The sequence below is a fragment of the Motacilla alba genome, chromosome 1 (genome assembly GCF_015832195.1).
Source record: "Motacilla alba alba isolate MOTALB_02 chromosome 1, Motacilla_alba_V1.0_pri, whole genome shotgun sequence".
NCBI lineage: Eukaryota > Metazoa > Chordata > Aves > Passeriformes > Motacillidae > Motacilla > Motacilla alba.
In genome coordinates this window covers 93,041,864-93,064,397 of record NC_052016.1, presented here as the reverse complement: position 1 = coordinate 93,064,397, position 22,534 = coordinate 93,041,864, and the positions used below count along the sequence as shown (strand labels likewise).

At 40.4% G+C, this 22,534-nt stretch overlaps 2 protein-coding genes across 11 annotated transcripts in view; one reads left to right on the top strand and one right to left on the bottom strand.

Annotated features, from left to right (window-relative positions):
• The window catches only part of UBE3A (ubiquitin protein ligase E3A), a 60,607-nt gene extending 39,057 nt beyond the window's left edge, over positions 1–21,550 (bottom strand). For 3 of the 10 annotated variants that reach the window (XR_005255553.1, XR_005255554.1, XM_038125879.1), the window contains exons 1-7: positions 21,186–21,550; positions 17,374–17,463; positions 11,843–11,910; positions 3,494–3,612; positions 2,773–2,854; positions 334–428; positions 56–100 (exon numbers count right to left, since the gene is read on the bottom strand). Coding sequence is in view for 8 of the 10 variants with exons in the window: in XM_038125879.1 (XP_037981807.1) it covers positions 56–100; positions 334–380 (92 nt within the window). In the remaining 2 variants the exon portion in view is untranslated. Of the gene's footprint in view, positions 1–55; positions 101–333; positions 429–2,772; positions 2,855–3,493; positions 3,613–4,222; positions 4,370–11,842; positions 11,911–17,373; positions 17,582–21,185 lie in introns of all 10 variants that reach the window. The other 7 variants (XM_038125949.1, XM_038126063.1, XM_038126128.1 and 4 more) reach the window with 7 other exon arrangements.
• On the top strand, positions 16,159–22,283 carry LOC119703657 (basic salivary proline-rich protein 4-like). The gene is made up of 3 exons (XM_038143742.1): positions 16,159–16,232; positions 20,791–21,310; positions 21,915–22,283. The coding sequence occupies exons 1-3, from the start codon at positions 16,159–16,161 to the stop codon at positions 22,281–22,283; spliced, it is 963 nt and encodes a 320-aa protein (XP_037999670.1).
• Positions 22,284–22,534: the final 251 nt, after the last annotated feature.

Here is a 22,534-nt window from a genome sequence, read left to right as displayed (position 1 = left end):
TATGTTCAGAACATTTTTATCAAGATAAACCAAACTCGTCCACTCATTTACTTACATTCGGCTAGTTTCAATGTTCTCAGAGTGCGGTTCTCCTGGTGATCTGCAAAACCAGATAGAAAACCTTAAGCACTGCTTGTTCTTTTAAGTCATTACAATATGAAGTTATGAAAGATGGAATGTGATGCGTGTATTATTGCCACTAAAAGCATCAACTTTTTGATACTTGCAGATTTAACTTATCAAACTCTAGAATACAGTTTATCACATAAAACATGATAGTCTAATTAAGCTAAATTTCCCTAAGAAGGAGAGCACTTTTTCCCCACTGCTTACACAACAGGAGCCATTAGGGAAGAGATCTGCTGGCAGTACTTCCGCATTCAGGCTGCATAGTGCTCCAGTTCTGGGCTAATTCTTCATAACCACTCCTGTAACCAAAATGCGTACTCAAAGATTATCAGTGATCAACTGCAACCAACAAATCCTCTACAGAGCTGGACTGTAAGAAGTAGCAGCTCAGAAACAGGGTCCAAAAGGATATCAAAACAAATCTCACATCCCTCTCCACCTGAATTCATGAAGCTTATCTCACAGACAGCTTTCTGTTTTCTTCAATCCAGCCAAGAGATCGGCCGGCAATATTCAGAATTAAGTGTTATTGCCTAGCACAAGCAGCACCTGTGTTTAGCTTGGCAACCCCATTGACTTAATTTACAGACTAATTCAAGGGGTATAGCTCCATACTAACTTAAAGTAGACTAATTGATAGTTATTTAGCTCCTCCTTATTGCCATCTTCCTTAAGACAGCCTTGATTCAACTGTTAACTATTTTTTCAGACAGTATTTTTTTATTGTCTTTGAGGTAGAACTTCCCCCTAGCCAGTGCATTTGTAGCCAGACAGGCCAGAAGACAAGGCAGTACAAATGCATCTGTTTTGATTCCCATCATCTTAGGATGCCTTGAAGTCAGACTTATGGAACCTTTGCTTGGGAACAACCTTTGGTACAGCTGACCAGAACTGCCATGCTGGATATACTGTGCCAGGAGTGAAAACAAAGCACAGACATTACAGTACAACTCTCCAGCTCAGATGAACAAAAATGTCTTTCATGACAGCTCTCTAAAAACAGAAGTGAGCTAAAATCTGCAAACAGAACTAACTGTTTAGGTTTCACCAGAGTCTGCTGTGAGACTTCAGTTAGGACAGCTAAGCAGACTTTCCCACAGCTTTACAGGAAAAAAAAGTCAGTATCTGTAGGAACGCAATTTCTAAATTTCGCTATTTATTATACAACTATCTATAATATTTTAAATGCTATTGGAAATCTCCACATGTAGCCTGATACATTCCTTTTTTCCTGTTTCATTGTGCTATTTTACTGGATGGTCTCTCCTATTAAAGTTTGGACTGCTCTCCAAACGCTCCAATAAAATTTTAGTTTCTTTTCTGAAATACCAGATCTTAAAAACTTTTTGGATTCCACTAAACAGACCCAGTGCCTAGAAGGCATTTCTGGCAGACAACTTATAATTCCCAGGTTAGCTGGATACTGTGTGGTGACAGATGATGCAGAACACAGGAAATTATTTGTTTGTATTTCACTAACTTATAAAATTTAATGGACACTAGGGACAGAATTCTGAACTTCCTATCCAACTAACATTATACTCATGCTTAAAATGTAAACAAACTTTAACTGGAAAATAACATAAAATAACATAAAAACTGCCCAATCTCAAAATTTGGCCTCTATTTATTACCTCCAAATTATGTTTCCCTTACTCATAAAATTCAGGACTGACAAAGCAGTTGCAGACAAAAGTACTGCTCAGCAGCAAAACAAGAATTTCCCTTTAACTCTCGTGACCAAAGAAAGCCTCTAAACGCTTAGTGAAAAGGATCTCAATTTTTTTTTCCCCACTCATTCACCTGAGCATTTAAGTGTTAGAAGCTGAAATAGTAGAAAGACACATGTTTATATTCATACTGGTTAGTTCCTCTATTTACTTCCAGGACTTCAGAAAATGGTAGCAAACTGTGTGTTCATTTAAGGCTTTGCTTTCTTAATTCTAATATTGGGACATACAACACATTGAGGCTTTGGGAAAGAGTAGTGCTTTTAATTGCTATGAAAATACAAAGGAAATAGTGGTGTTAAAAGAAAAACATCAAGAATACTTAAAGCCTTTCAGCCTTTAAAGTAAACAGCAGCATGAAAAATTACAGAAAAAGAGCAGATTGGCATCTAAACTCTGCATGTAAAAAAAAACCAGCCTGGTGATCTGCAGTACAGACATGAAATTAGCTAGCAGTATATCCAAAATCTTTTCCCTATCCCCCTATCCTCACTATTTGTGAGAATATTATTAAGGCTGTAAAGAGAGTTTGGTATATGTTACTCAAAAAAAAAAAAAAAAAAAGGTTGCATCTATAAGATAAACAATAGAAGAAAAAAAAATATCATCTAGCTGGGTCAAAAAAGGTTTGGTCCTCTAAGGTAAGTGGTTCTGCAGAACACAGGGTGAAAATTCCTTCAGCTTATTGTTTTCTAAGACATGAACAGACCTACTATAACTATGATTTGCAGAACTATTAACGGACATACTAACTCAATTTTAAAAGGTTTCAAATGACAACATAAGCACCTAATAAAATGAGCTTTCAATGCTCAGTAAAATGATGTGGAGGATCAATCTAATTACAGGAATTGGACTTGTTGTCTGAGAAGCTATTTATTTTGCAATACCCAATTGTTTACAAACAAGATACCTTGTTATTTCCTGTGAGCAGGCAACAGTATTGAAAAACAACTATATAGTATGGCAAGACGTCCTTTCATCATGCTTAAAATCTGAAACAAGAGTTCTGTTCAGAGAAAATCTCAGAGCAAATGCTCTTAAAAATTTCAGCTTTCAATTAGATTGTAGATACTGATCACAAGACAACAACTAATCCGATACTGCAGTATGAGCTCGCAAATTCAAATGGTGGCTCATTTCCAATAACACAGGGAACAACTTCTCCATTCTACAAGCCACTCCTTTTACTTCCAGTGTACCTCTCTAGATGAGAAAAGTAATGGTATGCAAGCTTACACATACTTTAACATCATCAAGCCATCTGGATAAATACTTCAAAACAAGAACTGAACACATGCTTGGATAAGTATGCTAAACAGTTTATACAGAAATTCAGTACGAGAGCAAAAACTATCAGGGACTTTTAAGTGATCATATTGTTTTTAAGAGCAGTATCATGGAGCACCACAGTGCTTGCTTGTATTTTAAAAAGCAGGCAAGGAAAACTAAGCGAGCTTTGAAATCACTGTCAGCAAGAGTCTAAGAACTTTTCCAGCTGACTTATCTAAAACAAACAATGTAACTTAATATTATTTATAAAACTTACTTCAGGCCATACAAATTAAATACCTTAAAATAAACATTATAGTAGAAAAACTCCTGAGAAACAACCTGATATGTTTTATGCTTACCTTTTACAAGCTGTGGCCATTCGGTGACATCAGGGTGATCACAATTTTGAGTCACTGATCAAAACCGAGTTGTCGCACCAGTCCTGTATCACGCTGGGCTAAGCATAAGCTTAACAATTCTAAATAAGTAAAAATAATGTAGTTAAAAGTTGTTAAAAATTATTTTCAACCAATTCTCTAAATAAAAAAAAATAATAAAAAGAAGAAAAATATTGATGCTAAGCATTGTTTTATCAGTGAGATTAAGACTTACTTACATTCATTTTTTGTATGGCATTTTAACTTCTAGAATAACTTGCTACAGGTACAATCAACTGACAAACTTGAAAATTCAGCAGCTTATTTTTAGTTTTTCTAAAAAACCAAAAGCCATACCCATCTCTTGGACCACTGCAAAACACCCAATGTCAAGACAACAAGCATTCAAGGATGTGGAAGTGTGTGCACAAATACAAACTGTAATTTCTAACTACAATAAAATTCTGGTACACGTGTTGCTGCTACAACTTGGTTAACATTGTTTCTTAGCAAGCCAGGCTCTGTTCTCAGAGGAGCAACAAAGTAACCTGAACTTTGTTGCGCGCCTCTCCCCAAAAAGAAGTAAGCTATAGATACGTAAAAGTTTCAGAGGAGCAACCTTTGCTATCTATGGCAAATCTTTTAGCTTCTCTGCTCCATTTTTACCATGTCCTCTCTCCTCTCCCTTAAATTTTCAAAAGTATATTTTACCTGTCAATTGTTTCCCGTGATCTGGCTCCACTGGTATAAATTGAAGGGTTGGTCCTTTACTTTGTCACGCAGGTGGCAGCCAATGATCACTCAGCAATACTCGTGCCCAGAGCGCCCTGGGACCACCCCAGCTGATTACTTCCATGGCTGAAAAGGAACCAGTTAGTCTCTTACCTACTGCTATTATCTACTCTAAACTAAAGTTAATGGATAAAATATTTCCGAACATAATCCTCAACACTCAATTCATCCCATTCTCTCTCCCCCCCACGCTCCTAAGTGCACTGGAGAAAGCCAGAAAAGAAAAAAGGTCTCTGAAGGAGAATCAGATAACAAACAGCATTCGCTTTCTGCTAATATAAAGTTTTGATAACAATTGCAATGTTAATATTGTATTTAGTAAATAAAAAGTCATCTTACTCTCTCTTTAAACCAGTAGCTATGAAGACAGACCTCTGTATATCCTGAGAAGTTTATTCCTGTGGTAACCCAGATGAAACCCCACATTTGCAGGTTGCCATGCAGCAAAAGCCTCACACAGAATGAAGGTGCACAAAGCTACTGATGGCACAACCGCAGCTCTCTGCAACACCTGCAGACATAACAATCTGGTGCAAATACTAAGAGAGCACATCAGACAGCTTTAAATATTTAGTAAAAAACATTTATTTCTTTACTGCACCTTCTTTTGTGCTTCAGTCCAATGTATTACAAGAGTATTACAGTAAGATCTTAGCAAGGCTCATGATTTTCTAAAGTTTGTCAGAAAAGCTGCCCAGTTTTGACAATCTACTACAATTTGCCATTCTGCCACAAACTCTGCACAGAACAAATTTTGTTTTAGTTTCAGAATGATGCTTAGTTTTATCATTCATTGAGGTAGGTAAAGTGCCATCTGTTGATTTTAACATCAGCAATATTTGAGTGTTCTCATTGTAACACAAGTGCAGTTGACACAAGGAAAGTAAAAAAAGAAATAGGCTACCAAAAATTTCCAAGGTTCTCCAGTTCTTATGTTCCATGCGTGTAAATTGTAAAACTTTAACTGAGACAATGCCAGGAACACAGAACAATGATTAAAAGTCAGTTGGAAAGGTCCCTCATCTGTCAACATTACAGAACAGGGTAAAGACTTTCCATTTAATGTTTGCTGACCATCAGCTGTACAGAAAGGCAACAACCCAAGATGCTGATGCAAAACTAAGAAGCTGTAAAACACTTCTCTGCTTATGACATTCTGATTAAGACCTGGAAACTTCCACTTTCAGACAAGCCTATTCTAACACTGCTTCTAGCACTTTGCCCGAGTAACTTTTAGTACACAGGTCAGAGGACAGTGGTATGATCTCTAAAGCCTCATTGGTTGGGAAACCTGCATTCTGACTGACTACTCAAAGTGTTAGCTCATGTTCTGGAGTGTGCCTGACCAATGACTCCCTACCTAGACTGGGTCCTATATCACCCAGACTACTGACAATAACTTATTACAGTAGTCTTCCATTCAAATGGAAGCATGCTGGAACACCAGGCTGCCATCAACCTTAGTGAAACAAAGTTTTCCTGAAGCTGCTTCATATGGGAGAAGTCATGCACGTGACTGACAACAGTGAAGGAGCACATGAAGTGCTGGTGCTGAATTCAAACACCACTAGATTTTGGAATGCTAAAAAATATACTTTAGGTTGGCAGCTCCACAGTCATAGTCAAGACAAGCTTGTGCCAAGGCCTGATCCAGATCCAACTCCGTTAGTCTCATTTACCACACCACCGAACACAGTATCTACAGCAGTTTTGTGCAGGATCTGAACTGCCACAAATCTCACTGAGCTGAAGTTAACTCATCTAAGTTTTGTTGGGAAACTTGTACCTACAAACCGAATTTGTCTCGGGTCAGAGCTTTGAGTCAGGTAGTTTCAGCATTTCTGATTTGTTGCACGATACCTTAAACCTAGACTTACTGTACTGTGCTCTAAAATTCTCATGCTCCTTTTCAGCAGTCTAGATGCAAAAAACCTTAATGAATCATTTTTCTCTTTTATCTCCTCATCCTACCTTTCCCACCTATCCTTGCTGCCACTCCTGTGGGACAGAATATGATTGGCAAGGATTCCCTAGCACATATGAAAGAATTAATTTTTCTAAAACCTTACTCATTCATGCATCAGCAGAGTAGTGTCTGCTGGCAAAGAGACCAGCACATTGGAATGCAAGGTGGGTGGTGAAGGAGACTGCCATCAAAGATTTATTCTGAATATATTTCAAAGGACATTTTGACTGCTTGATACAAACAAGGCACAAGAACCTCCAACCTGGTTAAGAGAGTCAAAAGACACTACTTGATTAGGAAAGGAAAACCACACTGATGAATACGCTAAGATCCTTGAAAACGGTATAGTGAATTGTGAATTGGTCTAAACCAATGGCTTTTCTGTCACAGTAGGTTCTCTACAAAAAACCTCCTTTGTTTGTAACTTACCTTACAGAAGATAGAAATAGCAGCCCCAGAGCAGATATTTATTCATATTACTCAAACAAATTTCTCTGTCCTCACTGTTATGATCAGCATGGCTTACAGTTTAGGCTTTTACAGACACACTGAGCAGCTGAAGATATGAAAGGAAGTTTGTGCCTATGGAGTATGCCCAGAAAACCCAAGATGGCTGCCAGGCTCTTTGGGACTGGCACATCTGTGTCTGCCTAGTGACTATTTACTGGAAGCAGAATCAACTAGGGCTGCAACTACACCTATTACAGTTAGTAAGACATGAAGACGTCTTCAAACCAATAATCTAAAGAACTTTGTGACTTGAACCAGCCCTCATGAAAAAGGAACGGGATAAATAATGTTTATGCAGTGATTTGGAACAACATCTATTTCTCCAAGATGGCACAGGTGAATATTTTCTTAAAAGAATGTTCCTATCAACTCAAGGAGTTCAACAATGAGCGAAAGAACAAGATGTCAGAAAGCAAGTTGGGAAGCATCAAAAGAGGCTAAAAGCAACTTTGTTGCATAGTTTGATGAAAGGTCTCAGCATATTTCCTTAAACCTCGAAAGTCTACAAGCATGAGGCAAGAGGACGTCCCCAACTTCACCTAAAGCCACACCCTGCAGACTGTAAATATTTATTTTTCAGCGACCAAAAAAAAGGCAAATAACTACCAGGTTGGAATAATTCCTTTGAACAATGTTACCTACATGATTTCCCTAAATCTGCTACTATCCTTGGGTTACTTGATGGTCACCTTCTGTGAGAGCAATGCAATCTGGCAGCTGACACACAGTATCTGAGGCCTAGGAAGATCCCCTAGAGGATGAACAGCTTCCATATTTAAACTATAACTTCTGATTGACTTATTGAAAGAATGGCACTTGTAAGAATTTAAGTTTCACTTACAAAGGAATTTTAAGTATCTACCCAAGTAACCTTTGATCTGAATTTAATGTTCTCTTTATGATCTATGATGAAAATAGGGGTAATCCACTGTACAATGAAGTACCATGATCTACCTTACCTTTCAGTACCAGAATTTTAGTTGCTCAATTAAATATAACCATCTGTCTCAAGAATATACCACTAAAGACAGCTTTTGAAGGCCTTCTGAAGAGTCCTTCTGAATGCTCCAAGAATGAATTTTATGTATTTCCAGAATGACTTTAGTACCACAACAAAACAATCATGTACAGTAAGAAACTGACACCTAATAGGAGAGTGAGCCTTTTATATCTTGAGATTGCATCAAATGTCCTGGAGAATATTCACCAAACCCCTAAATTCAATCTTAATTGTCATATGCAGAAAAAAAAAGATAATGTAATAGGCATGTTTGAGCCTATATTTCTTCATAAAGTTGGAAGTATAAATTATTTTCTTGCCTGTATGCTGCTTCCAATGCACAAAACATAAAAAGATAAGTTTTCTTCATCTAATTAGTAAGCAAAATTATTACTGATTCTACAGTAAAATAAAACAAACACTAATACAACCTGATCATATAAATCCTAATGCAGCCAAAAAAAAGTCCCAACCAAACACTAATAAGGCCTCTGTAGGATTTTTTCCCCACTGCCAAGTAAACCAAGCCATTCAGCTAGTAACAACAAATGCAAAATCACATGAGTTAGAAAACCAAAAGAATTGGGCTCTATCCTGGAAAATGCCAACCTAAAGTGACTAAAGCTGTCACAACTGATGTATAAATGTACACATGCTCCCATGTACTACAAAAAGAATGACAGATATGGCTCATCAAGGGTCCCTGGAAGAGTGTCTGTTCATCTGCACAAAGCACTTCACACATCTTCCAAACTTAAACCCAGTTCTCCAATTATTAAATATTCTTCAAAAGTGTTCCAGAAATAATAGAAAAGAGCCACAACGGCATAATGAAGATAGAAGAAAATGCCTTGTGATTAGACAATGAAAAGAGTTCAAAGTTAATCAAGCCTATCAATATAGATACTGGAAGAAACTAAGTCTTCTCATAGCACAAAAGGAATACATAAAGATCTTTGAACTGAAAGAATGCACATAAAATCCCCACTAATAGAAACTGAAGGCGCAAAAAATTCAAATTAGAGCAGGAATACAAGCATGCAAGATAATGAGAACAATTAACACTTGAATAAATTATTTGGGATGGAAATCTGAATTTGTTACTATCTTCAAATTAAAGTTAGTGCTACTCTAGAATTTACATTTCAATAAAATCACAAGTTACTGAGTTTCATAAAGGTAGAATTTTGTGTATCTCAATACAACGAGATCAAACATAGATTTACATAAAAGCTCCATCTTATAATATCTGTATACTTACTTTGCCTTGATGTCAATACTCCCCACTGTACTGGTTTTGGCTGGAATAGAGTTAATTTTCTTCATAGTAGCTAGTGTGGGGCTGTGTTTTGGATTTGTGTTAACACAGGGATGTTTTTGTTACTGCTGTTCGTGTTACAGCTTTCATAGAGTCAAGGCCTTCTCTGCTCCTTACCCCACCAGGGAGTAGGCTGGGGATGCACAGAGAGCCAGGAGGGTTCACAGCTGCGACAGCTGACCCCAGCTGACCAAAGAGACATTCCATATTATAAGGCACCATGCTCAGTGTATAAAGCTGGGGGAAGAAGGAAAAAGGGGGGACGTTCGGAGTTATGGCATTTGTCTTCCCAAGTCACTGTTACATATGATGGAGCCCTGCTTTTTAGGAGAGGACAGAACATGTGCCTGTCCATGAGAAGTGGTGAATGAATTCCTCGTTTCACTTTGCTTCATGCACAGCTTTTGCTTTACCTATTAAATTATCTTTATCTCAACCCACAAGTTTTCTCACTTTTACTCCTCCAATTCTCTTCCACATCCCACTGTGTGGGTAAGTGAGAGAGTAGCTGTTTGGTGTTTAGTTGCCAGCTGGGGTTAAACGATGATATCCATAAATTACAGAGTAACAGAAAAATATCTAATGTTTGCTCTCATTCCCTCCCCTCAGGCCAAAAGCTAGAGGCCTGCATGTTATTCCCATTTGCTACAGCTGCTCCTGCAACTTTGGACTCTAGATTTTGCCTTCAATATCTGGGTTTGGTTTAATATTTCAGTGAGATCATGTACATATTTTGTTCACCTTTGTAAAAGCAGGAAAGATCCAAAATTATCTTTAGCTTCTGTGTTTTACACTTAGACCACAGCTGATTTTTTTCTTCCACTACACACACACCTCTAATTTTTTTTTTTTTTTGTAGCAGAACAATTTGTTTCTATTTCAGTTATATTATACCTGTTACTTCAGGCTCCCTCCAAAATGATATGCAGCCATGAACAAAAAGGCCTTCCTACACCAGAAGGTGAAATCCAATCACCTATTTAAATGTCTTTTAATAATTCTTTTAATGACTACTGATCATGTTAAGTTATTTTGCAGGTTAAGTTTTACAGCTTCACTTCAGCTTTACTACTTAAACTTTTATTCCGTCTGTTTTTTTGCTTATTCTCTATTTTGATTTCTTTTGCCACCCATCTTTCATGCTGCCTTCCATGTAAAGCGTCTTTCTGTTAACCAAGTTCTTCAGCATGTTTGTTTAAATATAATTGATATTAAAACCAAGCAACCATGCAATTCTGTAGTACAACATTCAGCTTTTCTGATGTTCCATTAGTATTTATTACTCAAAATTTGTGGGGGATTAGAGGGGAATTCTTCATCAATTTATGAAGCACATACCACTACAAAGACTCTATGCATACATATAGTGGCAAGCAGGTAAACATCCAGAAGAAAAGCAGCCAGCAGGCATAATGGCAATAAAGAAATAATGGCTTAGGTTTGAAGAAGGGCCATCATACACAGAACTGGTATTGACACTGGAGAGCAAGAAGGAGGTGGGTGGTCCCAGTGGTGCTGTGGGTGCAAAAATGAATATACACTACCTGCCGGATGCCTGCTAGAGTAAAGGACCAATCTATACAATTCTCTCAGGAACATCTGGATTGTGACAATGTAACATTGTAGCTTTTTGAGAGACTTACAATTTTTAATTAGTACATACTACAGCTAAAGTTTCAGCTTAGAGTTAACAGTTTTATTAGAGCCTGTCTATAGCTTCCTACGAAACAGAACTTAAAAAGACATCAAACAACTGTTCTGCAAATTTGAGATTTCTAAACTTTAAGTATATTTCTAAGTTAATTATCTTGAAAAGAAAAATCCAGACATAAACCCATGGCACAGAAAACCTGGATCAGCTTCCTCACAAATTAAGTGGTTAAAAGAGAAAGTACACACATGGCTTAGGAACTGTTATTGTAATAACTACATACAATCTTGTATAGGCATTAACAGACCAATTTAATATGGGAGAAAAATTAACTTAATTTTGTTTTTCTCAATGTAGTGGTGCTAAAAATTTCAAAAATTCTCAATGTACCAAGTTGCAAAACCACAGAACTTAAAAAGACTCTACAAAGTAGTGCAGTAATACCAGGTATTACTAGAGAACTACACCAGAATTAGGTTAGGAAATGGAAATTAAAATAACTACAAGTTCAAGTTCCAACCCTGCCACAATACATGTACATACTTTTAAGCTGGCTGGACATTTAAGAGCCTAGAAAAAAAGAGATACCATGTGCCATGGGTTTATGTTAACACTGCTAAAAAAGATTGCATTTCTCTATTTCCCAGCATTTCTATTTGTAAACTTGATTTACGCTGATGATTGCATAAATTTTCTGCAAGTTCTAAACTTATTTTTCAAGTCATAGCCTCACTATAAATATGTTCAGTAGTGAATTAAAAAAAAGCCACACAGCTTTCAGAAACACCAGTTCTTATCCAATCCATGGAGAAATAAATGGATGGTAGCAGTGTGATGATGAGCTTGTTAAATCAAAAGGGAATTCACCAATGTTATATCATCAGTATTTATTTTCCCCAAGAAAAATCAAGTAAGTCAGTTTTCTAGAGAATTATGACTAAGTAATAGATATCAAAATTAAAAAGGGAAAATTTAATGTGTGCTTCTTCTGAATTAATTTTCAACCTTTTTTAAAATTTCAGTGAAGAAAAGTATAATTACTTGCTATAACAATTATGAGCATACAAACAATGTAAGTGGAAACATAAACATACCATATCTTTCCAGAGCTGCAGAATCTTGTTCTTTCAAATTCTAAAATGGACTTCTACAGTTCTTGTACCTATAATGCAAAACATTACAATTCAGTTCCTGCACTATGCTTCATACTAATCTGAAGCTCCATACAACTTCAAGACAATACATTCAAAAGTGCCTGTTTGATTAGTCAAAAATCTGCAACTAAAGGAAACACAGAATCATAGAATATGCCTAGTCAGAAGGGACTTACAAGGATCATTATACCAAACTCCCCACTCCTCACAGGACTATCTAAAACTAAACCACATAAAACTAAACCACACCTCTCATAGAAAAGCACAACAGAAAATAATTATTATGTTAGATAAGCTACAAAAGCATGAAGTTCATACACATAGTGTTCCCTATTCCTTCCCCTGTAGTGATGCAAGAGAGTTTACAATTCCATTCATCCAGTTCATTACAAATACCAATTTCCTTTCTCCTTTCCACCCCTTATTTTGTCCTTTTTTTTTTTTTTTCTTTTCCTTAAGAACTGGCATTTATAATAATAAGAAAGAAAAAAAAAACACTCAGGAGAAGTCACAGATAGAACCAAATCTTTGTTCTGGGTGCAGTATGCTTTCCATAAATTCATTTTCAGAGAAGTCATAATTAACAAGAGACTAAAACATACTTGAAATATTTTCAACAAACACCTAAAAGCACAAATGCCCTCGAGGGAAATGATGACAGAAACAGTTATATTCATATCACTAAAGAAAGATAGTGGATTCCCCATCACTGAAGGTGCTCAAAACCAAGCTGGATGGGGCTCTCAGTAACCTGGTCCAGTGAAAGGTGTCCCTGCCTATCGATGAGGCTTGTAGTTAGATTTTTTTCTTTAAGGTTCCCTACCAACCCAAACCATTCCCTGATTCTATGAAATCTACTAATTACTTTCGAAAAAAGTTAGTAATTTGGCACAGAATATCACATTTTCAGCACTGTGAAGATTTAATATACAATTTCTTGGCTTCAAACTCTCTTAAGAACAAACAAATCCAATGCAGCTGATTTAGGCTGATCTCCAATATAGATCAGGGTTCCCACATAGGCAACCTCAATTTGGTTACCTTAATAGTACATTAAGCTTTACTTTAGAAGATGTCAAACCAGTGAGAAATCTTTTAGAGTCAGGGACCAAATTCTTTATCAGGGAACTGTAATGGGGTGATCCTGGACCAGTTTTGCCACTAAAGCTCCAAGCACTAACAATGTGAGCACACTCTTTTGTATTTTTAAAAAATTAGTTATATAGGGCAGCCTACAAGTTTTGTGAAAAAGGACTGCTATTTCAGCAAACAATTCTACTAATTCTGTAGCTTTCTGTACAGTTAGGATTGCTGTGTTAATGATACGCAACTGTGTCAATAAAACTTCGCTACCATTCAGAAAAAAACAGAAGAAAAAATTCATCTAAACAACGAGACAGTAACTGATGATTTTCCTATTTGCAAGTAGCACTTCTACTCCATATCTACAGCAGAAATCCAAAATACCTTATATTCTACTAAAGAATAATTCTTCATTCGCTGTGGTGCCATTAGACAAACTCAGAACTATTCTGACATATGCAACCAATATTTTCACACCTTGTGTTGCAGGACTTCCAGATTCAATGTATACATTTGTTCCTCTACAGCAGTGTCATCTGTATAAAATTCTCTCATTCTCCTCTAAGATTCAGAAGCACAAATTTTCAGTATGCACAGAGTAGGAGGAGAGCACCAAGCACAGCTTAAAAAAGTATTGCAAATACATCTACCAGGGTTCTTATGATTATTGCCCAGCAACCGAGACAAGACAAAAAAAAAAAAAAAAAGAAGGTTCACAAAAGAACTGAAGCGAAGGTTCACAAAAGAACTGAAGCTATGGAGTAGGGTAGGACCATACAGCTGATAGAGGAAACAAGACTACAATGGAGGAGATGTAGACAGGTTATTTGCATAATAATACACAGCAACAGAAGAGCAAATCCAACAACACAAAACTGAAGTTCCTGGACTTCCAGTTCTTCTCCTTCAGTTTCTCCCCAACAACTACACTAAGGCAGAACAGAGTTCAGCAGTCTACTAAGTCTAAAGTCTACATTCACTCAAAGGCTACATGACAACACAAAAGGAAATAAGGCTCTGTAATGCTTGTCTAAAAGGAAAGAAAATTATTTCATGAAATCAAATGTACTTCAACATCCACCTTCAGTATACTTAACTAGCACTAAGCCACATCTCCCTAAAAAAATGCAAATGACAATATGACTTAAAGCTTGGCCAACCTTATTGCTTCCACTCCACATTAAAACAATCTCCATAGATTATGTGACCAGAGTCAAAAAAGCTGCTTGTTTATAACTACATTATACATTTTCAACAAGGAGACTTCAAAGCACACTGAATTATATTAACACAGACAGTAAAGCACTGAACTAACCACACTGTTGCATACGGAATTACAACATATTTAAGAAATTAATTATAAAATACAAAAAATATTTTGCAACTCTCATGTCTGGCCTGATAAAAATATAATGAAATTATCTCTATCAGGTGCTTAGATTATGTTTTATGTTTACATCCTTCTTTCAATCAAATATTCACGTTATAGGAATCATGCAAATGGAGTATTTTTTACAACCTTACTATGGAAAGGGCTCAGTCTTGGCAAGCAAGAAATACCAGTGTTTCACAGAAGTGTTACACTCTCTCAGGAGCTCCCTTGTCCTTGAAATCTGATGGGATTTGCAGGTTGTGTGGACTCTTAGGTATGTATTTCTATTGGCTACAACAAGCAAGTTTTGCTATACCAGCTGAAACACGAGGTGTTGCTACTCGGCCAGTGTACACTAGTATACCTTGGACTTTCTAAAAATAAACCTGGGTGTACACACATAGTAAAACACAATATTCATCACCAAGACTTTGGACATGAGATTTCACTATGAAAAAATAAGCAATTCTTATCTGAGTATAGCTACACAAATAAGAAAAATGAAAGATTGTATTGGAAACAGAAATTCTGAGGTAGTGACAGACTCTTCAGTATTGTCTAGCTTGGCAGAAGTTTTTGATTCCTTTTAAGAAGGAATTCCTTTTAAAAAGGCAAATACCACATTGTAAAATAAAAATATATAAAGTATTAGTTAGCTCAAACATACAACTAACCATAAAGCAAAAGCAAATCTCTTCTACAACTATGATAGCCATTCTTGAAGTATTTTGACCTACATCCTATTTGAGAAGTTGAGTTCCTTTAAGAGCCACTCCAACACCCGCAACAGCCCAAGCCTGCTGAACTGCAGCTGCCCCAGCCCAGGGAGCATACCAGAGCAGGAGTACACAAGCAGGGCCAGAGCCTGGCTGCCTGGACAAGCCTGGCACCTCTCAGTGCCATGCAAGCTTGGCAACACAAGGTAGATCACTCTTGTGCCTCCCCTGCACAAAGCTCCTAAGGGTAAAGGAGAAGTTGTCTGTCATCCAGATCTCCTAATTTTATCAATTTCTTAGGTGTAATGATCATCAAGGAAGTATTAATAAGTCCTAAAAGCAGTCTGCGAAATGAAGCAAAGAGCGTGGTCTTCTCTAGGGAGAGATGAACTAGCTTCACACCTAGAACTCTAGCTTGATCAGAAGTCCTGTCACAGTCCTCAAACAACACCAGAATGAAACGCAAACTATGTGGACTAATCATTGCCAGACCATTATGCAACAGCCACCAAACCTAAACAGAGGTTCTGTACTTTTCTGTTTGTGATCCTACTGATCCATAGGCCACCAAGATCAAATTTCCTTTGGGTTTCAAACCACCCTTTAGTTTTTGATACTTAAATTTTGTCTTTAGTTGTTTAGGTCACAGCTTTGACATTCTGTCACACAACGAAGGAACATGAAGGCACAGGGAGGACAGGGAGATTTGAGACAGCCAGCCTTCACCAAGGGCAAGTCCGGCTGGACCAACATAATGGACTCCTATGACAGAGTGACTGCATCAGTGGACAAGGGAACAGCTACTGATGTCATCTATTTGGACTTCTGAGGCCTTTGATATGGTTCCCCATAGCACCCTGCATCCTAAGATGAAGAGATAATAGATAGACTCTTCGGTGGATGAGGAATCGGTTGGATGGCCGCATACAGAGGGTAGTGGTCAATGGCTAAATGTTCAGATGGACATCGATGACAAGAGGTGCCCCTCAGGAGTCCATACTGAGACCAGTTCATCAATAGACAGCGGGACCTAATGTACCCTCAGGAAACCTGCAAACAACATTAAGCTGTGTGGAGTGGCTGATATGCCTGAGGAATGGAATGCCATCCAGCGGGACCTGGACAACACTGAAAAGAGGGCTCATGAAAACCTCACCCAGTGAGTCCAAGTGCAAGATCCTGGACCTGGGCTGGCAACACCTGGTATCAATACAGGCCAGGGGATGAGGGAATTGGCAGCAGAAGTAATTACAGAAGAACTTGGTGATCCTGGCTGTTGGAAGGCTAGCCTTGTCCCAGCAATGAGTGCTTGCAGCTCACAGTGTATCCCTGGCTGCATCAAGAGCAGCATGGCCAGCAGGCCAAGGGTCTGCACTTCTACTCCTCTGAGACCCCACCTGCAGTGCTGCATCCAGGTCTGGAGTCCTCAGCACATGACAGGCACGGACCCATTGGAGGAAGTCCAGAGGAGGGCCATAAAAATGATCAGAGGGCTGAAGCAGCTCTCCTATGAAGAAAGGCTGAAAGAGCTAGCATTGTTCAGCCTGGAGAAAAGAAGGATCTGGAGAGACCTGTTTGCTTTTGTTTAGTACTGAAGAGGAGCTTACACGACAGAGGACAAACTTTTAACAAGGACTTGCTATGACAAGATAAGAGGTAATGGCTTTTAACTAAAAGAGAGTAGATTAAGATGATATCAGATTCTTTACAATGAGGGTGGTAAAACACTGGAACAAATTGCCCAGGGATAGGAGATGCCCCATCCCTGGAAATATACACAGTTAAGCTGGATGGGGCTCTGAGCAACCTGATCTATTTGAAAACGTCCCTGCTTATTGCAGAGGAATTTGGACCAGATGACATTTAAAGGTCTCTTCCAACCCAAACTATTCCAAGTCTGTGGGAAAAAAAAAGCAATGCACTCCACATCAAGCAGTCAAGTGGTACATGAGTTAAAGTTGTCCTATATCCACCAACACTGTAATCCACCTCTGAGTGACAGTCCCACTTCCATCATACTACATAAGATAAACATGACTCTCAGAAGCAAGTTATGTTAGTACACAGAGCATGTTTTTTAAGTTATTTGAATGGATGCAGACAGCAATGCTTTTCAATGAAAAGTACTGGGACAGCTACATACTGTGAATGCCCTTTTCAAGCCACCAGATCAAAACAAACAAAAAAAAGAATTCAAAGCTCTGCTTTGCTAACTAGAAGTTTCTCTAATAAAAAACCATACATACTTCTGTCCTAAGGAAATGCAAGTAGCTTCAAAAGAAGCAGATCACCCCTCTTACCTAAGACAGTGAAGTGAGGGTCCAGAAGGAAGCCACCCATTTAGCTCCACTCAGCAGAACAACTGCAGCTTCTCCTAATTCTTCACCACTCTGTAAAACATGGGTAAAGAACCATGCTGGACGGTAACGGAAAGAGTATCGGTAAAGACTGACTTCCACCCCCTTCCTCCATTCAGCAGTTTGCATAATACAGGGAAGCAGGCTCAACCTATTAAAGTAAGTAAGAAGTAGTTAATGCTTCCTTTAAGAGATTCATTCATAAGAGTATTTGTTAGACAGAACTATGATAATATTTAATTCATAATGTAATTTTGCACCCAGCAAGTTATTTTGTCAATAAGCTCTATCCCTCCTAACCACAGGAAGGTGCAGCTATTCAAAAATAGCAATTTAAAATGCTATTTAGTCAGATGTTACATTGCCAAACCTGAATCCCGAATCTCAACATTACTTGATTTTCATGTTCTTCCTATGAGGTTATTTTCCTGAAGAAATGTGTCACCAGCTGCTGTAGTTACTGAAGTGTTGCTTCCTTGCAAAATGTTACCTTTAGACGGTATTCGCAACTTTCTGCTAGCCAACCAGATATGTTACACACATTACTATTCCCATGAAACAGCTTTCTTTCAAACTTTAATTCATGGGCAACACAGCTTTATGAGGCCATCAGGCACTGCCTGCTAATACAAGAAGTTAAAGCAGTAAATGTTAAGGTCAAAATATTTAAGGTGACAAAATTCACTTCAAACACAAGATTTGCTCACTGCTGTTGTCTCTGGGAACCACCTATTAAGTACAGCTTATAGAACTTCTGGAAAGGGGGTTCCTTTTTTTTGAGAGTAAACAACATACTCTAGATTTTTAAATCACAGACCCTGATAGCAAATGTATTACTCTCCTCCTTCCAGGTACAAATCAGAATCTGATCAGTGACAGAAAACCTTTTAAAACTGCTTCTCTAAAAAACTTGCAGCTACCTTAAATACACTGGTCATTTCAGACAACTTGTAAAACACATCTCTTTTGTTTAAAAATCAATATAAATTCATTAATTAGAGTGAAGACTTGGCCCACACTACCAGAAAGGAAGATTGATGCTGGAAAAGAGATCTATGCCTACATACTTTATGAATTATATTCCTTTTTTCCTTCAACTGCATGTTCTATTTTTAAGAATTAGTGGCTTTCATCTTCAGGTGTATGAGTACACTGGTGTGGGGAGGGAGAAAGACATTTCTTGCGTTTAAAAGAAAGTGAATGTCCAGAGAGAATTCATCAAGCAAACTAAAACTAAAAGTAATGGGGGGGAGGGGGGGGGGGAATCATTCCTGCACATCAAAACTTGGGATGATGCATATTTACAAAAACATAAAACCTGAATTAATTCCATGGTAAGTGTCATATCATGTACTATGCTAATTACTGTTTATAGAAAATGTTATATGTTTAAACATGTTTACAAATAAACGTGTTTATAACTTAAAACTCAATTCTGGTTAAGCAGAACCTGTGAATTCTGAGAACTAGTGAAGAAATGTCAACAAAGCACAGAATCATAGTGAAACAAGCATGATTTCATACTGTGTGTGCTGAGTCCTGGTAGTACACATGACATTTTATACTTTCAAAAGAGAACTTAAATTATATGAAAAAGAACCAGGTTTATTTTCTCAAGTTGATTAAAACAATTTGGGACAATTTCCAGGTGCTTTAACAGGTACTCCAACAGGCTGAGAACATCCCTAGATGTATTCAACATGTACACACAGTTTTCAATTCCATTCACAAAAGAATCATCGTTCCCATATTTTTAAAAAGCAGCAAAAATTTAAAAAAAGGAAAATACCAGAAGTCTTGTTTGTTATTTTAAAACAAGGATCAAATCCACACAACTTTAGAGCTCTGAAGAGGACTTGGACTGAGAAATTTAGGCTTTGAAACACACTGCTGTTCAAGCCTGACTTTTTTTACCAAGTCACAGAACCATATGCTGAAATAAACCTGAACAAATCAAATACTCATTTTGGTATCTAGCTTGGTGCTTTTGTTTCTATATTCTTGGGAGATGCTCAGGACACTCCAATGAGGAGAAATAACAAACACTTCTGATAAAAAAAAATTAACTTCTTAATTCCAGCAGGAAAGATGCTACATTAAATAGCAAACACTTAGAGTGGAACGGAAGGTATTTGTAAAAGAGAGATGAAACATCTGTAACATTGTACAGAAATAATTTCAATTACAAGTATCAGCTCTGTAAATGTAACTAGTGAAGTAGGTTTTCTTTCACTACTTTTCTGTCCTGAGTTGACAGAATGATACTGCACTCCAAACTGCATCTGGTTTAAAAGACAAACACGTGTGATAGTTTTCTCCGCACATCCATATCAATTTAGCAATACACATTTCATACTTTCAATTCAACCACTCAAACTGAGTTTTGCCATATTTTCCAATTTCTAAAAAGTACCTTCAACTGTTTCTACAATGAAAGGGCACAGCTATCAAGCCCACATCTAAACCAAGCAGTTTGTGAGAACTGTAAGCCCATTTTCCAACAATTTTCCTTCTTATCAAGTAGTACACCTCTCTCTATCTCCAACATTTCCCTCTCCCCCCATTGTAAGTGTCTAACAACACAGTGCAACTCAGTGTGGCTTCTTCCTTAGCAGGTAATGTCTCTTAACTGGAAGCTATTTGCATGAATTAGGAACTTAATCTTATCTTTTAGACCTCTCCTTTTCAAACCAGTCAGCTAGTCAAAAAAAGAAAAAGATAAAGAAGATAAATGACAATACAATCTTGCAGGTCCTACTTTGTTAAGAAATCAAAGCTAAAACCGGGTACAATTTTCCACTGAGAAACTTTCTGCTAGACATGCAAGAAGCATGGTAAAACCACTCTGAGAAGCCGATTTCTCACAGGGCTTCAGGTTTGCAGATTCTTACTGAAGCAGGTAAGTTTCCATACAGACAGAGGGACCATCCCTGAAGTGATGTGTAAAACACACGCTTAGTCCCAGAATTAGACCAACACATTACACAGAAGCAAACATAAACAAGTATTTCCATTAACTGCAGAAAAAAGAAAAGGAATAACTACAAATCTATATATTACAGGTTCTTGTCACTTAAAGGAGAATTGTAAAACAGGTTTGGTTTCTTAACCAGTAGTAACTTCTGAATGACCACAACACATCAGCTTAGACATCTGATTTACAAATCAGCAGTAAAGTGTAAAATCCCTTAACAGAAACAATGTAGGTATGCTTAAAAACTGAAGCCCAGAAAGTCCTGCAGTCAGGAGCGATACATCACATGCACCAACAAGGCAGCCTGCTCACAGGTTCAGGTCCAACTCTTCAGACTGGACAGAAGGTAACACGAGCAAAGTGATCAGACCCACTTTGTCAAGCAGGCCTCGGCCACTAGTTAAGAGACCCTCGCCGGTACTTCCCATTCCAGCCGGCCGCTGCGACAGCACCGAGCGGTCCCCTGCCCACAGCAGCCCCGAAGAGCAGCCACCGAACCGGGAAACTGAGGCAGGGGCAGGCTGGGTTCACCCAAGGTCGCCCAGCGAGCCCGGTCTCCCGGGGGGGCGGGAGAAGCTCGGAGCCACCCGCCCGCCCGCCCGGCCTTTCCGGGGCGGCCCCGCACCCATGTGTCTCACGGCGCGGAAGGAGAGGACCCCCGGGGCTGCCGCCTTCCCCTCCCCGGCGCAGGGGAGCCGGCAGGGCCGCCTCCCTCCCCTTCAGGGCCAGCGTGAGCCGGGCGCCATCCCCGCTCCCGGCCCTGCGCAGCGCTCTCACCGACCTGGGCACCGCGGCTGCTGCTCCCGGGCACTCCCGCCGCCACTGCCGCCCGGGCTCATGCGGGGGCTGCGCCGCACTCGGGGCCGGGCCGCGGGCGAGAAGGAGGCGCCGCCGCTGCTGCTGCCGGTACCGCCGGAGCCGCGGCCTGGCGGGGCGGGGAAGGCGAGGCGGGCGGGCGGGCGGACGGGCCGGGCGGGCGCGTCTCCTCCTCCTGCTCCTGTGTCGGCCGGGCCGCGCTCAGCGCGAGCCCCGCGCCTCCATCTTGGGACAACGCGGATGTCGGCGCGGCGCAGGCTCGGGGCGCGCGGGGGGGTGGGCGGGAAGGAGGGAGAGGGAGAAGGAGGGAGGACCGGCCGCGTCCCGGCGTGCAGCGCGGGCGGGGGCGAGGCGAGGCGGCGGCGGCGGCGCGCTACCCACCGCGGGCAACCATAGAGAGCAGCCGGGCCGCGCCTTCCGGCCGTGTGCAGTCGCGGCGGCGCCCGGCGGAAGAGCGGAGCCGCGGCGGCGCCTGCGCGTCCGCGCGCGCGAGGCGAGGGCCGCCATGTTGGAAGAGGGCGCGGGGTGGGGGCGCCGGCCAGGCGCGCGTGCGGGGCGGGGCGGGGCTCGGGGCTGCGCGTGCGCTCGCGCAGGGTATGGGGCGGGGGCGGTGCGGCGCGGGTGGGGCGGTGTGAGGGAACCCGGTCGTGTGTGTTGGGTACGGCTCTACATGCACGCATATACGTGTATACAGACATCTGCAAATATAAACATATACACGCAGGTGCACACGCGCACACTCGCTGACCTCCACACAGACACACACAGGTGCCCAGCTGCACACGCAGCCCTGGAGGCCGGCGGCAGTCCAGGGACTGGTGGCACAACAAGAGGCCATCGCTGCCGTGGGCAAGGAGAGCGGCCGCAAGCAGCTCTGAGTCCCCCGGCGGGTTCCCACCGAGCCCACCGGAGTCCAGCCTATCCGGCAGGCCCCATGGCAGCCCGCCCAGGGTTTATCGGGTTCAATCTGGGCAGGGAGCCGTGGCCGGCTGGCAGAAGGGAGCAGTGGAAAGGGAGCGGCCGGTGGGTGACCTCTGGAGGGGAGCCCATGCTGGAGCCATGAGTCAGCCAAGGCCTGAGAGCACGGGCAGTGCCAGGCCTGGCCGGCCCTGCCGTGTCTGGCTCCTCCCAGGCAAGGGAGGAGAGGACGGGGAGACCGACTGTTGGGTGACCCGTAGGTGGCAAAGCGTGAGGACAGCCTTGCTGTCCCAGCTTGCCGCGCTGGGCAGAGAGTCACCACGGTGTAAATTTAGGTCATCAAATGCCTGGTGTTATTCAAACCTAGCAGCCTGGGGGGCACAGAGGGCAGAGCTG

What these genes read in the sequence shown, in the direction of transcription:
- LOC119703657 (XM_038143742.1), top strand. Translation starts at nt 16,159, where the DNA reads ATGCCTGAGGAATGGAATGCCATCCAGCGGGACCTGGACAACACTGAA. An exon ending in GCTCATGAAAACCTCACCCA is followed by an intron (nt 16,233 to 20,790) that starts GTGAGTCCAAGT and finishes TTTGTCAAGCAG; the next exon opens with GCCTCGGCCACTAGTTAAGA. An exon ending in CGCCGCCGCTGCTGCTGCCG is followed by an intron (nt 21,311 to 21,914) that starts GTACCGCCGGAG and finishes ACGTGTATACAG; the next exon opens with ACATCTGCAAATATAAACAT.